The following is a 13,246-nucleotide window of genomic DNA, read 5'->3' as shown; positions in this document are numbered from 1 at the left end:
GATTCCGGTTACCACACAGTAGCAGCGGCAGCGAAGCGGGCATTTCAGAAGTTTCTCCAGATGTTCCTCCATACTCTCACATCTCTCTCCATCCAATCAGAATTGTGCATGGTCCCCTTCTTGACAGATTATAGATATCATTCACCGGAGAGGCCGCATGCGCTGCATTGTGTCACTATCTTCACCGCCTCCTGATATGGACAGAAAGGGCCAGTAACAGGAAGGATGTCCACACACCCTACTCATGGACTTTTTGTCCCACTTCCATTAGGGAAGAGGCTACATAGTATCTACGCCAGGACCACCTGGTTCAGGAACAGTTACTTTCCCTAAGCACCACTTTGCTCACCTGCCCCCCCATTTCCCTTTTATGTCATTGCTTGCGTCAATTTAACACTTTTCTGCATTTCAACTCAATAAGAAATAGGAGCAGAATTAGGCCTTTTGGCCCATCGAGTGTGCTCCGTCTTTCGAAAATTGGCCGATCCTTTTTTTCCCCCCTCCTCAGCCCCACTGTCTGGCCTTCTCCCTGTAACCTTTGATGCCGTGCCCAATCAAGAACCTATCAAGCTCTGCCTTAAATATACCCAAAGACTAGCCTCCATAGCTGCTTGTGGTAATAAATTCCACAAATTCATCACCTTCTGTCTGAATAAATGTTTTGGCATTTCTGTTTTAAATGACACCACTCTGTCCTGAGGCTGTGCTCCCTTGTCCTACACTCCCCCACCATGGGGAAACATCCTTTCTACATCTGCCATGTCTAGGCCTTTCAACATTTGGAAGGTTTCATTGAGATCCCTCTCTCATCCTTCTAAATTTCAGGGAGTACGGACCCAGAGCTATCAAACATTCCTTGTATGGTAACCCTTTTATCTCCAGAATCATCCTTGTGAACCTTCACTGAACCCTTTCCAATGCCAGCACATCTTTCCTAAGATCAGGAGCCCAAAACTATTCACAGTCCTCAAGGTGAGGCCTCACCAGTGCCTTATAAATCCTCAGCATCACATCCCTGTTCTTCTATTCAAGACCTCTTGAAATGAATGCTAACATTGCATCTGCCTTCCTCACCACCGACTCTACCTGCAAGTTAACGTTTAGGTTGTTCTGCACAAGGACTCCCAAGTCCCTTTACATTTCAGACTTTTGCATTTTTCTCCCCATTTAGAAAACAGTCTACTCATTTAGTTCATCTACCAAAGTGCATGGCCATGCATTTTCCAACATTGTATTTCATTTGCCACTTTCTTGCCCATTCTCCTAATCTGTCTAAGTCCTTCTGCAGTCTACCTGTTTCCTCAACACTACCTGCCCCACCACCAATTTTCGTATCATCTGCAAACTTGGCAACAAAGCCATCTATTCCATCATCTAAATAATTGATAATTTGGAATTTAAAAAAAGCAGATGCAACACTGACCCCTGCAGAACACCACTAGTCACTGGCAGCCAACCAGGAAAAGATGCTTTTATTCCTACTGGCTGCCTCCTACCAATCAGCCAATGCTCTAACCATGCCAGTAACTTTCCTGTGATACCATGAACTCTTAACTTGGTAAGCAGCCTCATGTGTGGCACCTTGTCAAAGACCTTCTGAAAGTCCAAGTATACAACATCCACTACATCCACTTTATCTATCCTACTTGTAATCTCCTCAAATAATTCCAACAGGTTCGCTGAGCAAGATTTTCCCTTAAGGAAACGATGCTGACTTTGTCCTATCTTGTCCTGTCACCAAGTACTCCATAATCTCATCCTGAACAATTGACTCCAGCATCTTCTCAACCACTGAGGTCAGGCTAACTGGTCAATAATTTCCTTTCTGCTGCCTTCCTCCTTCCTTAAAGAGCATGCATGCAATGACAATAAGTAAATCAAAGTGATAGATTTGTACCTGCACTGTACATCTCTGTAACTGTAACACTTTGTTCTGTGTTCTGTCATTGTTTACCTCAGTGCACTGATGTGATGAAAAGATCTTTATGGCATGCAAAACAAACTTTTTTTACTGTACCTTGGTACATGTGACAATGATAAACCAACTTTGTATTTTACAAAATAGCAATGACAAGTTTTTGATTTTTTTTACTACAATGTTTGGATATTTTTGTTCTTTTTTTCAGTTAAATTTCCTCTTGCTGTTCTTTTTCTCTCACTCATTTTTATTTTCCATGACCAGAGAAATTCATAGTTCTGGCAGTTGAAACACTTTCCATTTTCTTGCATTCCTTTCCAAGTGCCTAGCTAGTTCTTCACATAGTGCTTGACTCGGATTTAGAGCCAGTTATAAATAAACTCTTGCCTAAGTAACCAAAAAAAAATGTCTAACTTTCATGGTAGTGGTCCTGTAGCTAGGGTTCTAACAATTGGCACACTGTCAGTTGTGTTCTTTCACAATTTTAACTTATTAAATCATTCAGATATTCGCCCTGTGACTATATATCTTGTTACTAGTCCTATTTGTATGATCACATTTCCACAAGCGTTTTTCAAAGGTGAATGATAGTTTGTAATGTTACTTGGTTAAATATTGATTAGTAGTATTTTATCCAATACCATTGAATATACTGTATTCTGCTTTAACATTAAATTCCACATTTCACTTTTATGTTTGCATTATATATTGTCCTGTTTACATACAAAGACATGCACTGTAACTACTCATTTGTCACTAAGTTCCCACAACCTCTTCAAACTGCTTTCTGAAAATTTCCATCTGCTGTTTTTCCTTGAAAATAATAATCTCCCAATGAGTTTAATGAAATAATTTCAAAATTCAAAAAAAGAGTTGGTACATAAACTTCAAATGCTCTACTGTAATGAAAACTCTGTATTCAAAACAAACTGGGTGAAATTGAAGTGTCCATTTCATGCTTCTTTACAGACATCGGCCGATAAGCCTTAAAAGTCTAGTTGCGGCAGAATAAAGGGAACTGGTTTAGAATAGTTAGTATTTCTGATATTTACATTTTCAAAATAGAAATCCAATGAATTTAATCACATATTTTTAGTAAAGAACAATTTGATTCTAAGAGTTTGCATTTGTCAAATATTCCAATCTCTGAGATATGAGGGGATGAAATTGTAGTTTCCTCTTCAATGCTAAATTAATTATTCTAAAAACATTTTGAAATCAAACATCATCTTTGAGCATGGCTGGTAAGAACAGGTGGGAATGAGAAGCAATTTGTTGAGATTAAGAACATTTTGCCAAAAGATATGTAATTATAGAGGAAAACAAGAAAAGCCTTCAAACTTGCTGTTGTCATAGTCTGGTCCGTGAAGTCCATATTCCGGTTCACGGTCCGGTCCATCGACCCTTGCTCCAGGTTTTCCTATCTACCCTGTTTCTGTCTTGTTGAGCTCTGATTGAGTCAGCTGATGCTAGTTGGGGCTGGCTGCATAAATGCCTCCAGAGACCAGGACGTGGCTGCTGGATTGTTCTTGTCCTTATCCCTTGTATCCCTTCCCCGCCTTCTAGTTCTTCGCCTGAAGCCCTGCCTTGTCTTGCCGCTAACTCTCGCCTCGCCTGAAGTTCTGTCTCGCCTTGCTTTGCCAGAAACCCTGCCTTGTCTTGCCAGTAACTCTCGCTTCGCCTGAAGTTCTTGTCTTGCCTTGCTTTGCCTGTAGCCTTGCCTTGTCTTGCTGTCTGGTGCTGGAGTCACCCTTTATCTATCTGCCTTCCTGTCCCTTGCCTTCGCTCAGGTAAGCCAGGCCGTCCTGCCGTTACCTGGGGTTCGTCCTGTCCCTTCCTGTCCCTTGCCTCTGTCGGGTGGTGATCCGCACCCTGCCCAGGAGGAGCCAAGCCTCGCCTCAAGTCTCAAGTCTCCTGCCTCCTGCCGTCTCCAACCTCAAGTCTCCTGCCTCCAGCCTCGCCTCGCCTCAAGTCTCCTGCCTCCAGCCTCGCCTGGCCTCTTGCCTAGCCTCTAGACTGAAGACTCCAGCCTCCTGCCTAGCCCCGAGCCTGAAGACTCCAGCCTCTAGTCTCTTGCCAAGCCAAGCCAAGTCTCTAGCCGCTAGCCTCTTGCCAAGCCAAGCCTCTAGCCTCAAGCTTCAAGCCTGTAGAGTTCTGCCTCGTCCTGCCTGCCAGCCAAGCCTCGTCCTTGCCTAGTTCTGTGGTCCGAGTCAGAGGCAAGACCCAGGTACTGGGTCCTTGTCCAGTCTCTGACTCAGAGTCCAAGCTCGGGCTCCTAGCTCTCTTGTTCAGTCCTGTTCCTGGTTTTCCTGTCCATGTCCTTGCCATCGCCCTGTATCCTAGTCCTGTCCCTGGTACTTCAGTGTCTGTGTCTTGCACTTGGGTCCATTCCCAGCCCTGCCCGTATGACCCGTTTTTATCTGGTATCCAGTTAAAGCCTCTTTAATATAGAACCTTCCACTTTTACATCAATTTTCAGTTTTCACTGAATTTCTGGATTTGTTTTATTAGTGACATTTGTGGTCTCGAGCTTTTGAGATCCTTGTAAGTGGAAATGCCTGATCTGCACCAGAAAACTCCATCACCTTTAGAGACAATTATCAGTTCACTTCTTAGCTATTGTTTGGAGAAGAGAAACTTGACTGTTAGTTATATTTTGTGTCTTGGCGTATCATCCTGACATTCTTTGGCATCTTCTTTAATATCTCCAGATACTGTCATGTGCCATGTATTCCAGAACTTTGCACTGTACTCCCTGGTGAAGCCGAACCAAGGTTCTATGAAAACACAAAGCAATTTCTCAGTTCTTTAGTCCTATCCCTCTTGACATAAAGCTAGTGGTCTTTACTCCATGAATGTTACTGAAAATAGTTATTTTCTTCAACATACTGTAAAATTAGGCTTTTAGATGCCTGTTTCAAATCTTCAGATCATCATTGAAATTTCCCATTCACTACTAACTTATTCATTCTATATTATGGAGATTGTGTTCGGTAAGTTACAAGGAATCAGCTAGAAATATGTTCAACATCTCGTGACTAGTAGATCTTTGTGATGGTGTTTACCATTAAAGATTCTAGTATTCATTCTTGTTTTTAGTGAAAGCTGCCCATATAAATTTAACACAGAAAATTTACTCTTTTAACTTTTACGGCACGTCAATATTGTTTTGTTTTTGCAATGGAATTTTAGCATCTTGTGAGATTCTTCTTGTTATTTAATGTACGTTAATATTGAGTAAACTTTGCTATTCGCTGTTCTGCACAGTTGTATATTATGTATCCACAAAAAATACAGCAAGGTCATAGTATTATTTGTAATGAGATGCGAGATACTATTTCGTTAACCTGTAATAGAAAAGAAGACATAAAATGGAAGAGCAAAACTTGAGGTTGTAAGAGGCAGGATAAAAATGCTACAATAAAAGTTACTGAGTCAAATGTGGGATCCAATATCTGATTTTGAAAGAACTTTGCTATTTCTGGGTTATCCCAGAGAGGCTTATTTTCTCAACCCATTCTAAACCACAGACTCCTGTGTTAACTTTCAAACAGCACATTTAGGTTTATTTGAAAGAACTCTTAACATTGCTGGCAAGTAATTGTTCTGTGCTTTGTTAGATCGGCACTAATGTAAAGTAACTGCACTTATAAGTTATTGGAAATGGGAAGGAAAAACGGCTGCCTCAAAATGCTAATCAAAATAGAAGCTAAATCACAGCTCTGTGGGAGAGAAAATTACATGCTCTGTGTCCAGCTTAATATTATCCCCATGAACAGAAATGCATACGACCTCTTTGGAATTTTGATGACCAAACATTAAAATTTCCAATGTCAGCAAGCTGCTTAGCTTCTGGTTAAAATGGACAAATAAACTTAATTTGTGTTTGATTTGAAGCAATGTTTGATGAATAAAAATATCTTGTGTCTTCATGATATTGTATACAAAGAATCAACAACAAATTCAGTATACAGGTAACTATGGATAATAATTCAAGGCAAATTAGTAGGATATAGAGTAAGGCTAGATGTCAGGAAACCTTAAGAGAATAGAAGGGTCCTTGTGAAGGAGAAGAGAGGGATGCAGATGAAAGACTATATGATGCTGAGAGAATGGATTTGTCTGTGACAAAAACGTACTTGATATTGGCTTGTAACATGTTTTCTCCAATAGCTTGTGTGGGAACATAACTTGGTTTAAGATGGCGCTGGTGAAGCACAACGACAACTTGCTGGTAGCAAACAAAGCTATCAATTACTGTATTAATCACACTTTTTCTCTGATACAATCACAGCAATCAATAGTCTGTAACATCCCTTTCTGGGTTGAGCTTTTCAAAAAGTAAGACCTGGCAATTTTGCAGTGTGAACTGAAGTCTCGAAGGTGCAGGACAGTTGTGGTGCACTGTGGCATATACGGGCTGAGTCGAGGCAGCGGAGCCCGGACCTGAGAGTGGGGATTGAACCAATATTTGGCCATTGCTGGAGCAAACTTGGAGGCAATTTGATGCGAGGCAGAGTTGAGGTGTTGGGGCTGGGCCCAAGAACATATCAAAATGGCAAGGTTGATGTCTTCCGAGAGCAAGGAGCAACCCAAGGTTTGGAGGACCAGCTTGAAAAGGTCAGGGTGTCGGGGCCGGAGTTGAGGGATACACTCAGCTCACTGCTCTGCAAAGTTTACTTATCTCTGCGCTGAATTGAGGCTGTGGCTTGCAATTAATGGGCTTCTGAGTCAGCTACAGTGATGGCTGGCTTCGTGGCTGTGGACTCGCTTTTGTGAACATCAGTTCTGAATGTTATTTGCTTACTTTTATTGGTAGTAGGATTTTTTTCTACACATTGGGTGATTGACAGTTTTTTAAATATGTTTCTTTGTTTTATGGCTGCCTGTAAGGAGACAAATCTCATGGTTGTATACATCGGTAATAAATGTACTTTGAACTAACAACAGAAAATGGTGTAAACACTCAATAGACCAAGCAGCATATATGAAAAGAGACATAAAGTCTAAGTTCCAGGCCTGAAACCCCTGTCAGAACTGGGTGACAGAGAGCAGTTTTCCTTTTTTTAAAATTACTAGCTCTGTTGTAGTGTCCTAGAACTGATGCTGCTTGATTCTTGCATTTACAGTTTTTTTTAAAGATTTCCAACATCAGGTTTTTTGTTAAATTTTCATCTTTATTGTTTTGGAGCATGACTGATGCTTCTCAGTCCTGTGACAAATTGGCCACATGTATATTTGGCAACACCCATTCTATAGATCTTTATCTGAGAGTGTCATGTTCACGTACACTCTACTGGCACTTCCTCTTTGCTGTGAAAGGCAGCTGCATTCCGGTATATCAATCCTAATTGCTGTCACCATGATGAGCTGAGAGGAAAGCTGCCAATCACTCCATTCCAGTGATACGAAATCCACAAGATATTTTAAATGTATTTAGTGATCCAGTTATTTTTTCCCTTGAGTTATTTCTTACTACTACAGATGTGTAGAACTCTAGTAGCCACTATAAAAGTTGTTCTTTGGTACTGTAGATGAGCTGCTTTAACAAGAGGTTTATTATTATAAAACTAATACTGTCCTAGCTTAAGCATAACATTTAAGATATTTTGCACCTACCTATAAAGTGCATTTCTGTAAAGCCAAATAAAATGTTAGTTTTACTTGGTTAGATCAATTCAACATAAGAATTATTTTTTGTGGTGATGCATTTCGGCAAATATTTACTTTAAATCATCAACAAAATCCTTTGGTGAAATCAGTTTGTTTAAAACATTGGAAATATTTGATTATACAACTTTGTTATTCCACAGAGCACCTGCATTGAATGAAGAGCACATGGTGAAAGGCAATTTTCTTCCAATCACTTTTAGCATCAGCAGCTGCTGTTGTCTTGTTGGTCATGAACAAAACCCTAATCAAACCAAAGTGTTGACTTGAAATTAAAGTACTTGCATAGCTTAATAATTTTCACACCATGGATAATTATCTAAATATTGATGTCATTTTTACCACTTGTATATATTGAGAATAGAAGAAACACAAGGGTGATTATGAGGTAATAATTAATTAAGAAATTTTGATGCCTTCTTGAACTGTGAATGACTCTTAAGTATTTCTATCATCTGAGTTTACAGAATGGTACATAGGTTAGAAAATCATCTTATTTTAAAGTCATCTTCAAAGTAATAATCCCTGTTTTCTTTTGCTACATATGCAATTATTTACTGTTCTGTGGGATAGTACATAATGCAATATATGGGGAAAGTAATAAAATATTTGAATTGGCTAAAGTGATGTATATTCTGGTCAACCTTAGATGAAAACATAAATTGTAGAAATTGATCACCCTGATGGATGCAGTTTTAAATTTGGCATCTATAGAATGGATGGTAGGGTGCAAAAGACTTGATCAAAATTATGATATATTGTACAACATCCAAAGCCAGTAACTGACCAGCTCCATCAGGCTCCTTGTCGGAGGGATAACATCTGTATATAGTTTATGTTTGAAGCTCTTTTGGATCATACGGAATTCTGATTTTTTTAAATGCCATTTCATAGATTTCTCTATAAAGTTTGTGTCTGTTTTCAAGTCTGTGCTAAACTTTAAGGGGATTTATGAATATTAGAATACTTTGTGCTTATTAATTTTTATTAAACAATATGTCCATGATCTGAACTTCAGACCTCATTGTATTAACTATTCATTTCCCAAGCCGCCTTAATTTAGACCTGACATATTTTGTTTTCACAGTTGGTTTCAGTTTTGTAAACTTCTTTTGATCTGGCATCCTATTGATGAATGAATTCAGATTTTCCTAATCTTTTACGTGGAAAATATTTTTGGGTTTCACTCTGACTTGGCCCGTTCTAATTTCAAAATTATGCTGCCTTGTACTAGTCTTGTCTCCTAACCTTTCCCTTTCAATATTACCCTCCTCCTTCATTGTTCCTCATTATCTTTCTCAATTCTTAAAACTTTTGAGGAGATTGTTAATGTCATTCTTTGCAAAAGTTTTAGATGGTCATTGACCCTTGCAGAATTCATCAGCTTGCATATCAAGTAAGTTAAGGGGCAAAGAAGGAAATTGAGTGATATCCACAGAATCTTTTACTCCATAATATACCCCACATAAATATGATTTGACCATTCTCTTTTCATGTAGAATATTCTGAGGGGGAGCTTGGAAAAGTAAATGTTTGTGGATTAACTCTATAGTCAACCTTAGCTTGTTCTGTTATTACTGATTCATCTTGCCCAAAGTGCAGCTCTGTTAAGATATCCTTTTTCATAAAATTATAACCTGGATGAATTATTCAAGATGTTTCTTTGAATCAGGAATTATATGTATTGAAAAATTGCTTGTAACAGAAAATATGCTCAGTTCAATGAAGCTCTAATGGCCCTGCTCTACCATGGAGAATTCTTAATAATTGGTTACTACCAATCTCCATATGGGAAATTCATTTTTTCCCTGTTTGGCTTCACATCATGGAAATAAAAAAAATGTAAATGCTGGAAATCTGACCTGTAAAAAAAAAAAAAAAAAAAAAAATTGGAAGCATGAAATAGGTCAAGCAGCATCTGTGGAACGAGAAACTGTTAATGCCTGAAGTCTGGGACCCTTTGTCAAAACAGACAGGAAAAAACAATTGGTTTTTCAGGAGGAAAGTAAAGGGTGGAGAGATGGTACAACACATGGGGCACCTCTAATACGGTGAGTTAACTTGGCAAAAGGAGAGCAGTTAACAGCATTAGATTAGATTATGAAGACACTCAGTCCTCGTTTATTGTCATTTAGACATGCATGCATTAAAAAATGATACAATGTTCCTCCAGAATGATATCACAAAAAAAGGACAAACCAAGACTAAAACTGACAAAATCATATAATTATAACATATAGTTACAACAATGCAAAGCAATACCATAATTTAATAAAAGAGCAGACCATGGGCACGGTAAAAAAAAGTCTCAAAGTCCCCGATCAACTCATAATCTCACGCAGATGGTAGAAGAGAGAAACTCTCCCTGCCATGATCTTCCAAGTGCCGACAACTTGCCGATGCATTGGAAGCAGTCGACTACAGCCGACTCTGAGTCTGTCCGAAAACTTCGAGCCTCTGACCAGCCCCTCCAATACAGCCTCTCCGTGCACCATCCTCTGCTGAGCACTTTGACCCCCACCCCGGCTGCTGAGCAACAAGCAAAGCCGAGGACTCGGGCTTCTCCGGAGATTCCGGATCGCACAGTAGCAGCAGCAGCGAAGCGGGCATTTCAGAAGTTTCTCCAGATGTTCCTCCATGCTCTCACGTCCGTCTCCATCAAATCAGAATTGTGCACGGTCCCCTACTTGACAAATAACAGACATCACCACCGGAGTGGCCGCTGCCAGCTGCATCGCGCCACCATCTTCTCCTCTCCTTTAGTTGTAAATGGCAGGTTACATGAATAAAATAAGTTAATTTAAAAAAGCACAAGGCATGTTCTGGGATGGAGAGAAATACTGAAAGGGGATGGGGGTGAAGGGGAATGTGTCAGGTCTAGTAGGATCTTGTTGGAACTGGCAAACATCGCAAAGGGTAATTCATTGGTTCCTCGGGCTGATTGGTTTGAAGATCAGGACTTGACTGACTAAATAATAATAAATACTTCTAAGAAAGTAGCGGCATTATCATACCTTCTTTGTAATGGCACTTACTTACTGTCCCAGGACAAATCCTCTGAAATGATAATACCACTGAATTTAAAGTTGCTGACCCTCTCCACTCTGATCCCCCAATGAGGACTGACTCATGGACCTCGGGTTTCCTCCTCCTGCACTCAATAATCAGCTCTTTGGTCATGCTGACATTGAGTGAGAGTATATTGTTCTGGCACCGTTCAGCCAGAGTTTCAATTTGCTGATTCGTCACCACCTTTGGTTTGGTCAACAATAGCCAGCAAACTTAAATATGGTATTAGAGCTGTGCTCACAGTCGTAAGTGTAAAGTGAGTAGAGCAAGAGACTAAGCAAACAGCCTTGAGGTGTACCTCTGCTGATGGTGATTGTGGAGATGTTAGTGCCAATCCGAACTGACTGGGGTCTGCAAGTAGGGAAATTGAGAATCCAGTTGCAACAGGAGGTATTGAGGCCTAAGTCTTGAAGCTTATTGATTAGTTTTGAGGGCATGATAGTATTGAATGCAGAATGTAGTCAGTGAAGAATGCTCTTCTGCATGCATTTTCACTGTCCAAATATCTCTAGCATAATCATATCTTTCCTATAGTTCAGTGGTTAGAATGGCACACAGGTGTGGTTTCACCAGCATCCTGTGCAATAGTAACATGATGTTCTGACTCTTATACTCAGTGCCTGGACCGACAAAGCCAAGTGTGGCAAATGCCTTCTTTACTAGACTGTCCACCTGTAATGCCATTTTCAGGGAGCTGTGTATTTTTGCCCTTGCACAATAGGTCCGTCTGGGGTACAACCTTCGGGGCCCTGCCATTTATTGTGTAAGTCTTGCCTTGGTTTTACTTTCCAAAATGTAGCACTTTGCACTTGTCTGAGTTAAGTTCCATCTGTCATACTTTGACCTAATTTCTCAGTTGATATATTCTAGATGCTATTGCAATATTCTTCAATGAACTTCACTGTCCATTATACCACTAAATTTGGTATCATCTGCAAACTTGCCTTGCAAATTCTCATCCAGATTATTAATATGATTGACAGTTCCTCTGGCACCTTGCTGGTCACAGGCCTCTAAACAGAAAAGCAACCCTTCTCTACCACCCTCTGACTTACACCAGCAAGATAATTTTGTATCCACTTAACTAACTCATCCTGGATCCTATGTGATCTAATCTTCCAGACTAGCCTACCATGATGACTTTGTCAAAGACTTTGCTAAACTTTTGGGATTCCTTCTTCTTTCTAACATACAGGTTCTTGTTTAACCCTTATAAAATGTTATTGGGGGGGAGATTTTCTAATTTTTCATGGTGTTTTATTTAATATATATTTTTCTGGATGGTAAATTAATAAATTTGGTTAGAGATTGGTAATTTCTGGTTTTAACTATTTTAATTTAAAACTATGTGTGGGTAGTTCCTTCCAGTATAAAAAATAACATTATTTATTTTTTTTAATACAGCTGAAATTTGAGACATGAACATTGAGAAGCTGTAACTATGACATCAGCACCAGAAGACAATTATATAAATCAACAGAAATACTTTGGAATTGGAGGAGTGCATGGTGACCTTCATATGTCAGCTGCAGTTTCAAATTCAGCCATGACTTTTGATGGCTCTCAAAATTTGAGCAATCTTCTCAAAGCTAACTCTGCCAACTCCCGGTGGAAACCAGTGGAAGGCAGCATAACCCGTTCCCAGAATCAGAAGGATGGTGAAGACGATGATGATGTTGTTTTCATTGAACCTTCCTTATCTACAAATTGTAGTACAACCTCACAAGTAAATAAAAGCAATGTCTCACTCACAGTGTTTCAAAATCCAGAATCTATAGGAAGTGAAATAAATCCATCACTGCCACCAATAGGAAAAGATTTTGTGTCTTCAGTGGAACCTATCATAATTGATGATGAAGAAGAAGGAAACCCTGACCTAGGGAAAGTGGGCAATGTTAGCACAACTGGAAGATGTGATGAAAGAAATGGATTTGGGGAACCCACTGAACTTGATTTTTCATCATCCGACTTGGGCGGTCAAAAAGTTGGTTTACGTAATATTGATGTCCAATATGTTGATAATCAGAGTTTATTTTGTACTTCAAATCTGGAGAATAACAATTCAAATTGGGATGGTAGAACAGGAATAAAAGAAGTTAATCTGAATGAATGCCATTCCTTGCATACAACTTTGCTTTCAAATCCCAGGAGAGAGAATACTTTGTCAACAAATGGTGGCGAAGCATTAAATCGTGGTATAAGTACTGAGCCTGACTCTGAGATACAGATAACCTGTGTCACAACTTTGGATGCCAGTTCAAAGCCAGTCATGAATGAACCACCAACACAGCGTTCTGGGGGAATGGATTTAAATTTAATGATTTGCAATGTAACATCCCTTCAAGATCAGAAATTTGAAGGGGTTAATGAAGGAGTTCAGAAACAAGTTTTTCAAACTGGCGTGGGAGCTTCTAACTTGGATAGTATAGAAGGTGCTGGAGATGGATTTCATAATGGAGAATCTGTTCTTTTGACATCGCAACACAAACTTGGTAAGTACTTTGTAAAATAAATGTGTGTTCCCAGATGAACAACTGAAATACTTGAATCATGAATTGTTAAAGATCCCTTTCAGCGGTTATAACTGGG

General features: G+C 39.5%; 1 protein-coding gene across 4 annotated transcripts in view; it reads left to right on the top strand.

The window, feature by feature from the left end:
- The window catches only part of zmym2 (zinc finger, MYM-type 2), a 152,558-nt gene that overhangs the window by 9,012 nt on the left and 130,300 nt on the right, over positions 1–13,246 (top strand). For 3 of the 4 annotated variants that reach the window (XM_072263077.1, XM_072263078.1, XM_072263074.1), the window contains exon 2: positions 12,062–13,149. In XM_072263077.1, coding sequence (XP_072119178.1) covers positions 12,099–13,149 — 1,051 coding nt within the window. In that variant the 5' untranslated portion in view covers positions 12,062–12,098. Of the gene's footprint in view, positions 1–7,871; positions 7,977–12,061; positions 13,150–13,246 lie in introns of those variants that run through there. The other variant, XM_072263076.1, reaches the window with a different exon arrangement.

The sequence above is a fragment of the Mobula birostris genome, chromosome 7, assembly GCF_030028105.1.
Source record: "Mobula birostris isolate sMobBir1 chromosome 7, sMobBir1.hap1, whole genome shotgun sequence".
Taxonomy (NCBI): domain Eukaryota; kingdom Metazoa; phylum Chordata; class Chondrichthyes; order Myliobatiformes; family Myliobatidae; genus Mobula; species Mobula birostris.
Note: the sequence above shows the minus strand (reverse complement) of the source record. Positions and strands in the feature narration are given on the sequence as shown.